This window comes from Labrus mixtus, chromosome 4, assembly GCF_963584025.1.
Source record: "Labrus mixtus chromosome 4, fLabMix1.1, whole genome shotgun sequence".
Classification (NCBI taxonomy): Eukaryota; Metazoa; Chordata; class Actinopteri; order Labriformes; family Labridae; genus Labrus; species Labrus mixtus.
Window position 1 is genome coordinate 24,033,675 of NC_083615.1, and position 15,622 is coordinate 24,049,296.

At 42.4% G+C, this 15,622-nt stretch overlaps 2 protein-coding genes and 1 long non-coding RNA gene across 3 annotated transcripts in view; 2 read left to right on the forward strand and 1 right to left on the reverse strand.

The window, feature by feature from the left end:
* b4galnt4a (beta-1,4-N-acetyl-galactosaminyl transferase 4a) overlaps nt 1–2,763 on the forward strand; it is a 156,433-nt gene extending 153,670 nt beyond the window's left edge. The window contains exon 20 of the mRNA XM_061036546.1: nt 448–2,763. Within this exon, the coding sequence (XP_060892529.1) occupies nt 448–562 (115 nt within the window). The 3' untranslated portion in view covers nt 563–2,763. The remainder of the gene's footprint in view (nt 1–447) is intronic.
* The window catches only part of LOC132973218 (uncharacterized), a 360,126-nt gene that overhangs the window by 324,167 nt on the left and 20,337 nt on the right, over nt 1–15,622 (reverse strand). The gene's annotated exons all lie outside the window — the stretch shown is intronic.
* LOC132973212 (ankyrin repeat and BTB/POZ domain-containing protein 2-like) overlaps nt 5,336–15,622 on the forward strand; it is a 43,347-nt gene continuing 33,060 nt past the window's right edge. Inside the window, exon 1 of the mRNA XM_061036547.1 lies at nt 5,336–6,768. Within this exon, the coding sequence (XP_060892530.1) occupies nt 5,877–6,768 (892 nt within the window). The 5' untranslated portion in view covers nt 5,336–5,876. The remainder of the gene's footprint in view (nt 6,769–15,622) is intronic.

The window sequence follows — 15,622 nt, forward strand, 5'->3', positions numbered from 1 at the left end:
AGAGCTTTTAAATAATATTAATTAAACTGAGATGAATGAGATCTCTGAGGAGGACAATTTATGACTTAGTTTTATTTGACTAAAGCACAAAAACAATTATTTTTGTTCAGTGAATATGAACACTTATGGTTGTTGCAAGATCAGAAAAAATACAACTTGTAATTTCTTGCAAAGAAAGATTGGATGATTAAAAACATGCTCTTTACTCACTGTAGGGTAGTCCAGGGCAACATTACTACATCTCTTCTCCCTCTTCCTCTTTGTATCTCTTTGTATCTCTTTGTATCTCTATGTCATATACAGCCGTTATCTCATTGGTTGTGCTTCTTCTAGTGTAGGGCTCAGTGGGATCTCCCCATTAGAAAACAATGACACAACCAGCTCAGAGCTTTTTTTAGTGCATTATAAAAAGAGCCCGGTTATAACCCTGTGTGTCTCCCCCTCCAGGGTACTACAGAATGGCTTGGAGGTAGAGAGACTACGTTTGAGGAACTTCTTTCACTACTATCACTCCAAGCGGGGCATGTGGAACGCTCAGAACAAAAAAACTCCCAAAGGATAGCCTCCCCTTCCCCGGCTGGTTAAAGGAATCTGAACCTGCAAAAACTGCGGATGCAGATCCACCGTGTGTGTGAGAGAGAGACCTGTAGGAGCTCGCTCACTGCCTGAACTCTGCTTTTTTTTTGTAAAGAACAAAAAAAACAGGCTCTGTTTAGGAGCACCTCTGTTTTGCTATCAGCCACTTTTGTACGCTTCTGCAAGGAAACAGAGTCCAAATCTGAGGAGCTGTAAAGGCAGAAGGACCTGAGTCATCACTTTGCCTCACTGACTGAACTACTGTTCAGAGAGAAGAGAGTTATTTTTGTTCTCTTTCTCTCTGTCCTTTTCTGGTGCAATGTTTTCAGACAGACTGGAAAGCAGCCGTTTCTTTTTCTGAGTGTGTGAGTTTGCGTATGTGTGTGTGTGTGCGCGCGTGAGTGTGTGAGTGTGTGTGTATGTAAATATATATACAAGTGTATGTGGGCGTGTTGCTGCTTGTGTGTGCTTACGACGACAGGAAGCACCTTTTTTTTTCTAACAAGGAGATGTGAACACAACCTAAGTTCTTCATTTATTTTTTTTTGTAACTCGCTCTCACACGAGAGCCTAACAGAATGTGTGTCAACATGCTATTCAGATAGACGCAGACATGGTGACGTAGCTTGAGTAGAGAAAAAAAATGCTGTATTTGGTAAATAAAACAAAACTTCTTTATAAGTCAACTACTACCTGTCAGATACAATTGAACACCAGGTGCTGAAGCGTTCCTGCTGCCTGATTTTATGAAACAAAAACAGTTTTTTGAAAATTCAGAATAGCCCTTTTCCAAAGAAATAACGGTAAATACATACATTTTGGTCTCCCCCCCTCTATCATAGTTATCTTCAATTAATTTATGCCCATTGTGTGCCCATGTGTTCTAAATATTATGCATAGCCCTGCTGCTTTTATGACATCAGTTTTACATACCACACCGATAATAATGCTACCTATTGGTTATGACTTGATTGATTTTGTTTGTTTTAACTGAAGCATGTCTGCTGTTGGTTATTTATAAAGGGTTCTTATTTGTCCTGACTGAATATGGGTGCAACAACATTTGGATTGCTATTTCTGGTTCTAAAACACTGAATTTTACACATTTTTACTCAACGGACAGAATCCTCCATTCTCTCCAGATCTCAAACCTCATTGTCAACTGGAACAAGAAGCTGTTAAAGGACAAAAACAAATCTTTCTGGTGTTTGATTCTGCATTATGCTTTTGTTTAAATCATTCTGTGAGCTGAGTAAAGCATTTGAAATATTGGAGTTGAGGGATTAAAACTCTATCTCTCATATAGATGGTGAAGGCTCACGCATTGAAACATTAACACTTTTTTTTTTTTAGATGATATAAAGCTCCAACAGAACGGTGACCTGTCCGAGTGTCGGACACAATGCGGCAAGGCATGGCTGTTTTCACAAATGTGTGCCTTTATCAGGGTTTGGCTGCAGGCAGTTTGTAAACTACTCTAAAGACAGAAGAGTGCAGGTACGGGCATAAATACAAAGTTATTTATCAGCAGGCTGTTAAGTCACTGTACATTCAGAAACACTGTAAGAGAAGGAAATATGGTTCTCTCAAATGATTACAGGCATGTCAGTGTGTTTGTTGTCTTACATTTAAAGCAGGTGTGGTCTTTACAGGCCATTTGTCCCTTTGGAGTGATAAGCAGAGATGGTACTAATGACTACTGAGTGAAACCAGGAGGTGTGATGGAGACACAATGGCAGCTGCAGTCCAGCAGGACCCCACCTCCCGCCCATTAGTCTGGCTGGAAGCCCGACTCTTAATGCCTCTGTTTATACAAGATGGTACTTATATTGATGGAGGTTGGCAGGAAGGCTTTCTGCTGGCCACATACAGTATATATAGATGAGCGTAATGATCTGTTATTGACTATATGATTGTCAAATTACCCTCTAAGATCCTTTCTTTGCCTCTACAGGAAAAAGGTCTGTACTGTACGACATTTAACACTGACATGGGATTATTTAAAGACGAAAAGACACACATTAGATATAAGGCTATATATATGAGACATACAAGTGAAAAATAGGAATATACATTCCAAGGTAATTTCTGTGAAATTGTTTTGTAGAGAAAAGGTTTTAAGAATGTATTGTACTCTTATTTTGATTTGTTGGTTTTTGCAAATAAAATTTTATGCTTACGTCCAGATATTTTTTTCAGATGTGTATTTTTTATTTATTTGTACTTTGTTGCCTTTTTTGAGATGTTGGCGTCTAGAGAAAGTAATTCCATATCTGACCACATGGTGGTGCTACACCCTTATCTACATACTACCTGTGGCGGTTAAGTGTATTTAAATGGCTTATAACATACAGAATAAAAGAACACATTTCATATAGTGAATGGGGGTGGGTTGATTGAGGGCAGTATGAATGCAATTACAAAAATCCCCTTCCCACACACAACAATGAAGAAAGACAGCGTTTGGTTTCACTTCCTTCATGCAAACAATTCAACTGTTTTCCATCACATGAGGGTATGTGGCTCATTATGATCATGTCATTTAGGTGACTTGATACAGATTTTATGAATTTAAACTCATATATTTTTCTGAAGATCCATAAAAAACAAATACTCAGTCAGTCAACCTATTTCTTGAGCTTTTAAAATAAATATTATAATCAGCCACATTATAAATAAAAATAACTTTGAAAAATGTCTTTGCTCAGATTGATCAGACTCTGAGACACTTTTATTTTATTTAATGAATTTTATGATCAGATAAGTAAAAATGATAGTGTGCAAACCCTCTACAACCCTCACTCTGTTTTTATTCTCTTTTGCTGAAATCATCATTCAGTTACCCATTCTGAGTAAAACTGAATACCACTTTTGTTGTGTTTTCGGACCAATGCAGAGAGGAGAGAAAACATTGTGAAACTAAGATGTTTAACTCCAACAGAGCTGGAATGTTTTGGGGAACACATGTAATCATTTGCAGAGTTTTTGTGATCATAGTTTTTGATCCCCTCCTGCGTTATTTTGCTCTGGGTGGTGTGCTGGCTTTATTTCTGTGCTGAGCCTGCACGCACACAGAGAAGCCATGAGGTAAGCACTGTCCACATCACAGCTACATGAGGTCTGGATGAAGCAAGTGCCAACCTCCTGTGATCTCTTTTTCCCCTCTGCGTGTTTTCTGAACTAATTTAGAGAAACTTTGACTAATGGTGCAAAGCTGGGGAGGTTAACTAGACAGGACTCAAAGGTTGACTTACGTTGTTCCCATGACAGCTTGATTCATGGACCACGTTCTGTGTGTGTTCAAGTGTCATGTTTTCCACTTTAAGTATAGCATGTCCTGTAACATCTAGGCCTATTGATGTGAAAGAAAGCATTCATACAGCCACTTTCACCATGTGTTTCTTCACACAGGCATGCAGGCTAAGCGCTCTGCCCTAAAACTATTACGTAATAGGTTGAACTTCAGTGTGGACACACCCTACCTGTCTGTGTGAGTGCAGAGTGATGACAAGCAGGTAGTCACAGAGCTCTTCAACATGTTTGCTTTATGTGACCTCAAGCATGTTACCGCACCTAACCAAAAACAACAAACAGGGCCGCACAATGATTGAAAACTGTATAGATTTGCAAGAGGATTTGCACAAACTTTGTTTTGACAGCAAGAGGAACCACTTTATTGGCGTTTCCTCCACTGAACTGGTGCCGAATGAGCCCAAAGTCACGCAAGTGCGTGCAAATCATACCAGCCAGTGCACTATTTGTCAGTTGAAATAAAATAAATGAAAATAGTATGTTTGTCACGTTCAGGGGGAAAACAAGGAACTGGACCCACGTGCAGAATTAACTAAATATATTTAAAAAGTAAGAAAGTAAGTAGTAAAAGTAAAGAAAGTAACAAAAACACACTAGAACATAAAGAAACACTAGGGTACGAAGTTACAAAATCACACACGAAACACTAAAGACTAAACTATGAAACATTAGGACAAAAACACACAAGGGAAACAAGCAACACTAGGATAAACAGGAGAAATTAAAACATGGAAACCTAAACGCTGAAATACAAAACTAAATAAGACCAAATCATGACAATGTTTATGCTATAAACTGGACCTTTTTTCTTCGTTGCCCTAAATAATATTTTTAAACAATTTCAGTAAAAAACCAAAGCCTCATCAATTTAATATAAACACCTCCACCTCTTACAAAATCACCAAGAGCTTTACAGATTCAATTTCAGTAAGAGGCTGGAGGTGAGAGATGAGCTCATGTGCAGGCAGCGAGCCAAGTTCCCCTGAGTAAACGTGATGAGATAATTAAAGCCTGCTTTGTAGGCAGTTTTATTGTAGGTAACAAGCTAGAAAAATGTTACCTAACACATTCATATTGTAGCTATGACGAACACCTAGCCACATATTGATCATGGGTGAATTGTAAACTAACAGTCGTTTATTAGTAAAATAGCAAACTGAACTTATTTTTTAAGGTGAAATCGATAAATAAATATAAAATGTAGGCTCATAAAATTGGACTGATAAATAGCCCAAGTAGAATAAAAAGGTTACACATGTTGAGGAAATGTGTTAAATTCTCAAAACAAACTTCTCATCTTTAGAACTCAGGCAAAATCTTTGGTGGGTCCTGATTGGCTGCCGTGAAATTTTGCCTTTTCCTGGTTGGTTCTCGAGCTGCTTCCGTAATGTCACTCAGAGGTGGTTCCGCCTCTCTCACATCTGTAGCTGAGTGTATTCTACAGGCTGATCCTGAGTGAGCACCGTGAGGGAGAGAGAGAGAGAGAGAGAGAGGAGGTGTAGGCGCGATACACTTCTACTGGGTTAAAACGAAGCTGTTTGTGTGTGTCGAGTGGCTACTCCGGAATTGTTTGAATAAATCAACACGGGTCGGGCTTTTTTTTTTTCTTCTTCCTGTAAGCGAGGAGACAGTTCGTCGAGTTTGAAAAGACTGTGGACACTGGAGGGAAGTTTAAATCCCTGCGCCGTCCGGGGGAAAGGTGAGGCGCAGTGGCTTCTCCGTTTGAAAACGGAAGAGCACCTTTGCTTATGTTCAATTTGCTTTGAAGTTGTAGTTTTCATCACCTTGAGTATAGCCTAGTTGTTATCTCGCTGTCCCGTACTGAACTCTATAGCAGCATGGCTGTCAAGTGTTGTGCTGCGTAACCAGTTCGTCCAGCTCAGCGGGGAGTTTCGCTGCTTTTCTTTTTTTTTAACCTGCAGGTAAACCGTCTCCAAGGTTTATCCCTTTTTCTAAACACTCCATTTCGAAGTCATTTAAGAATTATAATGGCTGGTTTGAGCAATGTCCACATGAAAACCCTGGAGGACCTCACGCTGGACTCGGGGTACGGCGCGGGGGACTCATGCAAATCCCTCAGCCTGTCCTCTTCCAAGTCCAACTCCCAGGCCTTCATGACGGCCCCTCATCGGGGCAACTGGTGGTACTTTTCCGGCTCCATGAACAGCAGGAACAACAGCTGGGACACGGTCAACACTGTCCTTCCCGAAGATCCCGAGGACATCTTCTCGAAGTGCCCCCGCTTACCGGAATTGGAAGAGTTCCCCTGGACCGAAGAGGAGGTGGCCAAGGTACTGCGAAAAGTGGCCGAGAGTGGGAGCGTTAAAGGGGGGCTCCCGCCCGTGTTCTCCCCGGAGGCCGTGAGGCGGCTGTCCATCCTTCTCCGCAGGGCTCTGATCCGCATCTCCAGGGAGGCTCAGCGGCTCAGCGTCATGCACTGCCGCTGCACGCGCTTTGAGGTGCAGAGTGCCATGAGGCTCGTGCTCAGCTGGGCTCTGGCCGACCACTGCGTCTCGGCTACGGTCAAGGCAATCTCCATGTACAGCATGAGTGCAGGGGAGCTGCTGAGGAAGGGCAAGTCCGCTCGCTGTGGCCTCTCCTTCTCCGTGGGACGCTTCTTCCGCTGGATGGTGGATACGCGCATCTCCGTGCGCATCCACGAGTATGCGTCGATATGCCTGACCGCGTGCATGGAGGCCCTGGTGGAGGAGATAGGAGCCCGTGTGCTGATGGTCGAGAGGGGTCACCCAGGGCCGGATTCAGGGTCAACATTCGCCCCGGTGAGTGCAGAGGCCCTGGAGGGGGTTGTGAACAATGACGCGGAGCTGTGGGGCGTCCTGCAGCACTATGAACACCTGATCTGCGGGAAGAACGCCAATGGTAAATACCTTTTAACTATTTCTTTCAGTGCATTTGCTCTCAGTGTACGGTTTTTTGTGTGGTAATAGTGTCAAACTCCTTTCCCAAACTTTTTTCTGTCACACTCTCCTTCCAGAGTGCTGGTCACCACTTTCCACTCCCTCACAGTGTGGAAAAGGTGAAATGTGTCCGGCTGTTGGATTCAATAGCGGCTCTTTGTGCATGAGCATTTGATGGATTCATTGCTAATTTGACCTGTCAGCATAGGAAAAAAACAGAGCAGGGACATTCCATACAAACAAATACAGTATTTCTTTTTCTCAGACCAAGGTTGCATCATGCAAAATGACTGCTGGATACTATGATCAACGGCCAGATTGTATCAGCTTTTTTGCTCTCATCATTGGTCAGTTGCAAGATTGCATCCGCACATGTCCCTCCTGCTCTGCTGTTGTGATTTGGGGGTGCGTCAAGCCTTTAGAGCACAGGCAGGAGGCTTGTCTGTTGACACAACTCTCAGTTTGTGCTGACTTCACCTCTCATCCTCCCACTGTGTTGGCTACACTCTTCTAAAATCCTCCCCTCCCTCCATTTCCTTATTTCCTCTCTACTGTAGGACAAAATCCCTCTTACCCACTGCCATCCCCACATATATCACCCTCCCTCCGCTGTCCTCCAGCTCCAGCTGTGCGTCCTGCTGCCTGCACATTCACTTCCTCCACCCCAACGTCCCTCGTCTATCGACTCTCTTTCCCGTCCCTCTTTGTCACACCCTAGTAGACTCGCAGCACTCATTTTTCCAAGGCTGTTTTGGCAGTCCAGTGTTGGCTTGATTCATGGGCTTGTGTTGGGACAATGTAACCAGCCTTTGTCTGTGGCCCACTACCAGCTCCCTGGAGCAGAGCTTTTAACTGCAGGACAATAGCCTTTTGTTGTGTGATCGTGCAGCTTAGTCCAACGCAGAGGGAGTGAAAACAAATGCTGAGGAAGCTCGGCATATTCACACATTCATGTTCATATACAACATAAAGAGGGACAGAGAGAGAGAGAGAGAGAGAGAGAGAGAGAGCGAGTAACTGGAGGTAGCCATTACGCCCGAATTTCCCCTCGGGGGATCAATAAAGTACTATCCTATCCTACTAAAAGACTGCATATTTGCGACTGATCTGAATTAAGACATTATCGTGCAGGAGCACCTCACATGGGATGCATGTGGAGAATATCTAAATGCTGCTACAAAGTGACACTCTGCAATTAATGTCTATAACTTGCACAAATGCATGCACACTCATATCACATTCAGTATCACCTTATATTTCATATTAAATGTTTTAAAAACACAAAGAGCTGTGCCTTGGAGAGATATTTCATTGCAAAACAAGTTAAAGAGCAGCTTTTGTTCCAGTATTTAACCAGATGTCTTTGGTTGGGTTTTGACTGGTCTATTTTGGTGATTCAGTCATTGGTTTTGAGAAAGACCAGTGAGTGTGTGTGTATGTAATAACAACAGGCCCTTATTCTGACCACCCTAGCTTTTTATAGCCCCAAGACTGGGCTTTGCAAGCCACATACCCCTCTACCACCTTACCACCTGACACCCCACACCCTAAACCCTTACTCTCTTCACTCATCCCCACCTCTGCAGTGATTCCCCCAGCCACCAAAACCATCCACGCACCCAAAAGCAAAAGAGATCCACTTTTTTTTTTCCAGAACCAGGAAGTAGACTTTACTGATCATATGGAAGGGCAGAGTCCGATAAATCCTCCTCCCTCTCGGTTGATTCCTCTCCGTCTCTCTGACTGTTACTCTTTCCCAGGGGCTGGCTCACATCTGGAACTCTTTAAGTCAGAAATGACTTCTACGGCTCCAATAACAATCCTGAAAACTCCCTCCCTCCTCTCCTCCTGCCCTCTCTCTCGCTCAGTCACTCACTCACTCTTGCCCCCCCCCCCCCCCCTATTTTTTTCACTTTGCCATTGCTTTCACATCCACTTCATCTTTATCTGTTTATTTCTTCTGGTCTACAGGGAGTGCATTAGAGGAACTTGGTTGTGATGTGCTAGGATCTTATTCATTACTCATGCACACGCCTGCACTAGCGCATTCCCATACACAAAAGCTACACATGCATAATCTAAAACCTATTTAGTCCCATTTGCATGTGTTCAAATGGCTCCACAGCACTGGTTGAACTCACTGCACAGAGCCGCCACACAGAGGAATCCATTTGTCATTCATTTCTGTGCACAAGGAAATAGCACGAGCAAGCTCTTCCTGGTATAATTGTTGTTGATAGTACTGTGGGGCATTTTAAAGTGCAGAGTAGTAGCTTTACTAATGGACAGTGGAAGTGGCTTTAAAATCATCGATCTTTATCACTGGCTGGCATGCAGATCTGTTCAACTCTGGACCATTGCTGAACCAACGAGTGGAGGCGTTTTCAAAGTTCTGCCCTCTCTGAGTTTTTGCGGGGTCTCAGACATTTTTCATGTTTTTTTCCTGAGTTAGCTGTTAATGCAAAAGACTGTTAGATGTACAAACTAATGACTTGACCTTGAGTAAGGCCGTTTTATCTCAGCGTGGAACTTTTTGGGCTTTTAAGCCTTGAATTTGTACAACGGCTTGAATTTTAATGAGGTGGCACCTGAAAGAGAGCATTCATACATGAGAGCATGATTTACCTGGATAAATAAACTTAAATTTGGTGCAGTACGAACACAGAAGTTCTACAAAGGTTGTAAAAAAGCCGGTGAGTAATGGGTTTAGGGTGCACTCAGAGATCGGGGTATATGATTTGCAGCTCAGTATTTCCCTAAATATGTATTTAGCCCAAAAGAAGCGTGGGAACAGTGGGCAGCAAGATGCAGGGAGAGTGGCCCAGCACTGTGGTCGCACAGATGGGGTAACCAGCACTCTCAAAATACACGCCCTGCCCCACAGATCTGGAGTGGGATCAAATACAGTTTTGGAAAAAAAACATATCTGGACATTAATATTTTGCTGAAACAAACATTTAGTTCATTCCTATGTGCTGCACGTTTAGGCATGCTGTGGATTTGCCTTAGCATTAAGGCTTTATTTGGCCTGAATAACTGTACACATGAATTCAGGAGGTCGGCCTTGTGAACACTGTCAGCAGGTCAGTATGTGTATTGAGTTAAGACCATAAGTCATATAGCTTTAGTGGATAATAGGGGTTAATCCTTCATATAACACTACAACTCACGTATTTGTGTGAGAGTCTTTTATGTGGGTGCATTTACCAACACACACACACACACACACACACACACGCACACACACATGTGTCAGTGTGTTTGCACTGGCTTTTTTGTCTGGTCCCAGCTGTAAAAACACCAACCCCATTAGAATGAACATGTGTTTCACTTTGCTCATCTGTGGGCTCTTCGATGGATTTGTGTGTGGATGTGGACTATTCTTGGAATGAACCATGAGTAATGTTTCACAGATATGACACCATAGATGATTTGTCAAGCTATTACAAAACCAATGAAATCAATTCAGAAACTTCCCGTTGGTTTCACATCCTCTGAAGTTGCTTAGTTTTTGACATTTGATTCAGTCAAAAGTCCAGTAACCTTTCTAAAACGTTTGTATACTCCCCTGTGTGCAGCCCATCGTTACTTGCTCCTCTCTTCTTTGAAACTTCAGTCATTATTTTGATCTCAAGCCACGCTCCTCCTTAGACATTATGAGCAGCATGACTCATGCTTCTTAGCACTGTTTACAGTAAAGCACTGATAGGGAGGAAGCAAAGAAAGATTGGGATGACAGATACTCCAGGGAAACAGGCAATGGACACAAATAGAGACACAGAAATAGCAACAGCAAACTTAAAGCATTCATTGTAATGTATTTCTACTAATCACATTCTTGGAGAATAAGTTAGGTTCAGAGAGAAAATGAGAGTACAGATTTGTATACATTAAGCTTCTTTAACTTGCTTAAATATGGAAAATGTTCTGCCTCGGTGTCAAACGCATTAGCACACAATCAGCGGTTGTTGAGGGAATCTGTCCTGCAGGCTGGGTTGAGGGTTGCAGCTGAAGTAGCTAATGAGGGAAGCAGGTATCATGGCTGGAATCTTGGACCAGATAGCTCAGTGCATTGCCTGGATGCTAGTGATGGTTGTGTTGAAAATTGAACTACTGTGTATCAGATCATGCACAGGATTTGGCTTAGCGACGGAATGCCACATCCACATGTGTTGGAGTCTGGCTTAGTCATTGAAAGACTAAAATATTAGTGGTTGGAGAGTCACGAGTTCAAAGTCAGTGGGAATCCTACTAGTGTGAGCAAATAGACATATGTAGAAAAGAACTGTTGTGTGCTGCTTTAAGGTGGAAAGAAAAGAAATGGACTAAATGTGCACTTTTCTATGAGCATTACATTAAACTTTGGGCTGTTAAATTAAGGACAGCTTGCACAGACCAGCGTTTGAAACTGAAGCTGAGGAGCCCAGTTTGTTGTTTGTTTTTTTATAGCAAATACCTACAAGTCAATCATTGCTTATCCCTTTTTGGAACAAATTGGCCTTGGCTGCCACAACTAATAAAAGCCTTTTCCTATGTGTCCATTTTGCCCACTCAATCAGTAGCGATAGCAACTAAAGCTTAAAAGGAAACAAGGGATAGGACATGAACATTACCAATAATGAGTCAACAGATTTCATCTGTTCAACTGGGGCTGAGTTACAAGTGAAAATGTTATCCAACTGTTCTGCCTTACAGAGGGAAGAGATGAGGGCTAAAGGATGGGGAGAGGTCAGGCTTGTTTAATTTGACAAGAAAATGTCGTGTAAATTGTTTTACAAATACCTCGTAAATTACATAAAGAAAAACAATGAATTAAATATAGTTAAACTAAAATATAGTTTTTCTGAACATTATTTCCACTTTCTGGAGATGTCAGGCTCAAAACAAAATACAGCTGTGTCTTATAATGTGAAGAAACCATGCATAATAAGCTACTTTGTAAGAGTAAAATGAGTTTTTGTCTCTCATTGAAGCAACTCCAGACATAAACTCAGTGCAGTCAGTCAGTCAGTCAGTCCAAGATATCTGTCATTACTTCTTAAAGACTATTCTTCTTGCACCTCCTTTATGTCTCAGTTATTTAACACAGAGATGGTTGAATTTGGTGTTACAGAAATGGAAGTAAAAGACGTACAGTTCTTCATTCATCTTTTTGTTTCTGTGGGAATACAAATGTGTTCCATGTTACTTTTAAACACTTGTATAGAGTCTTTTTTCTTTTCTTAACCCTGACAAATCTATGCCAACCATCACACTGCTAATTGCTAAAAGGCATTATCTGGCATGCATCACTTTTTCTCCAGTGTGCTCCAGTAAAAGTGAGACGGTTACTTCAGTCGATACGGACCCAATCTGTGGGTGATTTGGTTGTAATATTTAATTGCACACTTAAAAGATCAGATGGGCAGACTGGGGAAGGATGGAGGAGGGGGAGTGACAGCATGGAGGAGGACCAGAGTGTGTAGTTTAAGTGGAAACACATTTGTCTGACCATGGATTGGATATAATAACCCCTTGCTGTGCTCTCTGCTGAAATCTGCTGGAGTCATACGGACTTGGCTGGATGGAGCCAAGAAGAGATAGAGGGAGAGATGAAGCTCCAAGCCCACATATCCTCTCTGATTGGGATCTATATGGCCTGGTTGGTTAGAGCCAAATCCCTGCAGCCATGGAAGAGTTTGTGTGTGTGTAGATGTATGTGTGCCAAAGGAAGTGCTGTGATCGCTGAAATAAAGGTACACGGCCTGTTTTCGGGTGTTTTTTCGGCAAAGCTAGGAAAGTGTTTTTTTCGTTCCACTTTCAAGTCTGACCTGTTGTTTCTGTTAACGGGCTGAAAGAACGATTTTTTTGTGATGCTCTCAGTGACCTCTTTGTCCAGCTGAGTCAGAGCAGCAGTGTGTGGAGCCTGAGTGGAAAAGATCCAATATATTGCACTGGAAAAGCAAATACACTCGTCTGTAGACACACTGTTGAACACAAGACTCCCTCCTCCTTCCCCTCCTCCTCTTAAGCGACGTTCTGTTTTTCACGCTTTAACACCTACAAATATTCATTTTTCATGCGTAAGTTGCCAATGTGACATTTATGAACACATCAATCTGTCATAGTCTTCTGCATCTCCCTTGATTTTTTATGGACTGTCTGTCTCACTGTCTCTACAGTCAGAAGAAAAAATAAGAAACCTTTAAAACTCCACAGGTAGGAAACACCACTGTATATGGCTTCCTTCCCATTATGCAAACACAAACAGAGATAGTAGATGGGGAAGCAGGCAGAAGGAGATACTTTTCGCTGAGTGTGCAGAGGGTGGAGTGAGCAAATATTGCCAAAGTGGACAAAGAAACTGTTACAACTTAAATTCCTGTCGAGTGTCATCCAGTGCCTGAAATGAAATTACATGTGTTGTAATGAATGCGGATCATGATAAAATCAGCATCAAATTAAGGCCATCTTCAACAGGTTGAGAAATAGTTTACAGCCTGATGTTTAGAAACAGTTTCTTAAACATCCCAGGAGTAAGCCAATTTTCCAGAGGGAGGAATTAGAGAGAGGGAGAGAGAAACAGAGAGAGAGAGAGAGAGAGAGCACGAAAGCGAATGGAAAAGTTACATCAGCTTTTATGACAAGTTTGTTGCTGACTATGCCAGGTTCATTAGGAAAAGTGCCAATCATAACAGGTAAAGTGGAGTGTATGTGTGTGTGTGTGTGTGTGTGTGTGTGTGTGTGTGTGTGTGTGTTGTGTTTGTGTGTGTTTTTTTTTTTTGCCCTACAGTCATAAGTAGGCCACGGCAGCTTTTGACATTGCTTCTGCATGTTTTTGTTTTTAATGTCTTGCTGTCTCTCCCAGCTTGGTCTCTCTCTTCTGATGGTATCTGTTCATTTGAAGGGATGTGTGTGTACGTGTGTGTGCGTGTGTGTGCGTGTGTGTGCGCGAGTGTGTGTGTTTGTCCAAATAGCCACTGTGTTATGCTCCATCAAACCTTGTCATCTCTTTCCAACCCAAATAACACCAAACAAAGCACCTTCAACCTCATTTTGGCTCTCCTTTTTATCAGTCTTTTCTCCTTTTCTTTGCTCCCAACCCACATTGACTGAAATCTCTGGCTCTGGCCCTCACCTTCTGAACCTATCTGTTCATCTGTCCTATTTCCTGTACCCTCCCTACTTCCCAACTTGCTCCATGCAGCAAAACTCAAACTGCATTTGAATTATGAATTTCCAAAATTTCAGCTTTTCTGTCTGCAACACATCGGGCCAAGGACCATGCAGATTGGCTCGTGGTGATTAAAAAAAGCCACTGTTTAGCGCTAACAGCATATTTAGAGCGAAACCCTTTTACAGTCAGGTTTTCTGGAATTCCCTGGTGGTTAGTGCAGGGAAGGAGCGCTTTTAGAGCAAGAGCCAGATGTGGAACACATGTGGGCACAGGAAAACAGACTATGTCAAGACAGGACACCCTTGGCCGTAGCTTTTAGTTCCTCTGTTGATAAGATCTGCTCAGCACATCTACCACATGTGAATTTCCTCCTGGAACCAAAATAAACAATTTGGATCACATCGGTATAACCAAAAGTAGATGTGTATTTTTAGACAAAGTTAGTAACAAAAAATATTTGGTGAAATGGGGGTGCGTCTCCCTACCACACATTGGGATTTAAGAGGTAGGTGTGCACAAACATAAACAGGTTTGGATAATGTGTAGGGGAAAGTGACAGCCCTGGGACAGTCATCATTAGGACAGCCTGTATTTCAGCTGCAAACTAAAGAGGCTCCTTATTACACATAATCACCATGTCTATGTGTTTCCTCTAAAAACGCTGAGGAGTATGTTTGGGTTTGAGTCTGTGTTTGTGTGGCAGAGAGAACTCGTACAGCTTGACTGCCCACACTGCTGCCAGGAGAGAACTCTCTCCTGGCACTTTGTTTGCGTTTACTCTGTGTCTGTACAGGATATGTCTCTTTGGGTTTGTTCCCACTAATCTGGGTTGCATCTGTCAATAACTTCTTGCATGTGTGGGCCGATGTCCTTGTGAGAATGTGCTGATCTCTTGAATGTATTCTGTGAACTGGTAGGCTGTTTTTTTTTTTAGCCTTATCAGATGCATCTATCTCCGTCTCTGTCTATCTCTGTTGTGTCAGCCATCTGTGTGCCACTGCAGGGTCACCGACAGTGCTGGACATGATGCACTCCAACGGTGGCCAAGTTTCCTCTCCAACGCTGAGATAATCTGCCTATTGAGCATTAGAGGGCTGGAGGGAGAAGATAGAAGAGGGAACAGGGAAGGGTATGTGTTGGAATTTCACCCTGGTGAAAGGAAGCCTTGTTTGGGGGAGTTTAGAGAAATGCATTTTACTTTGGTTTGATTTGTTGCAAAACAGATAAATCCTTGTGAAGACTACACTTTTCTCTTTTGAAAGTGCACATAACTTAGATGCTTTATTCCTGCAAGTACATAATGTGTCTGTCAATATGAACTGGACCATTAGTCTCTTATGAAGCTTTGTGCTGAAAGTGTGTCTCTTTCTATCCAGAGGAGTGGAGGTTACAGGAAGTCAGTCAGACAGCAGTTAAACAGACCAACAGAACACCCCTCAAAGATTTCCCCTCTTCTCCACCTCAAAGAGCAAAACGCAGCCTTTGAAAACAGTCACAATGCCAACATGTTCATCAGCTTTTCAGTCCTGACTTTGTTTAACTCTATGTAAGCCTAGTAGAATTATTAAACGTGTTAGGATTAGACTTTTGTTCCACCCACGTGGCCTGTACAAACAAGTGCGACTAATAGTGGCTCTGTTGAAAAAGCTTTCTCATTATG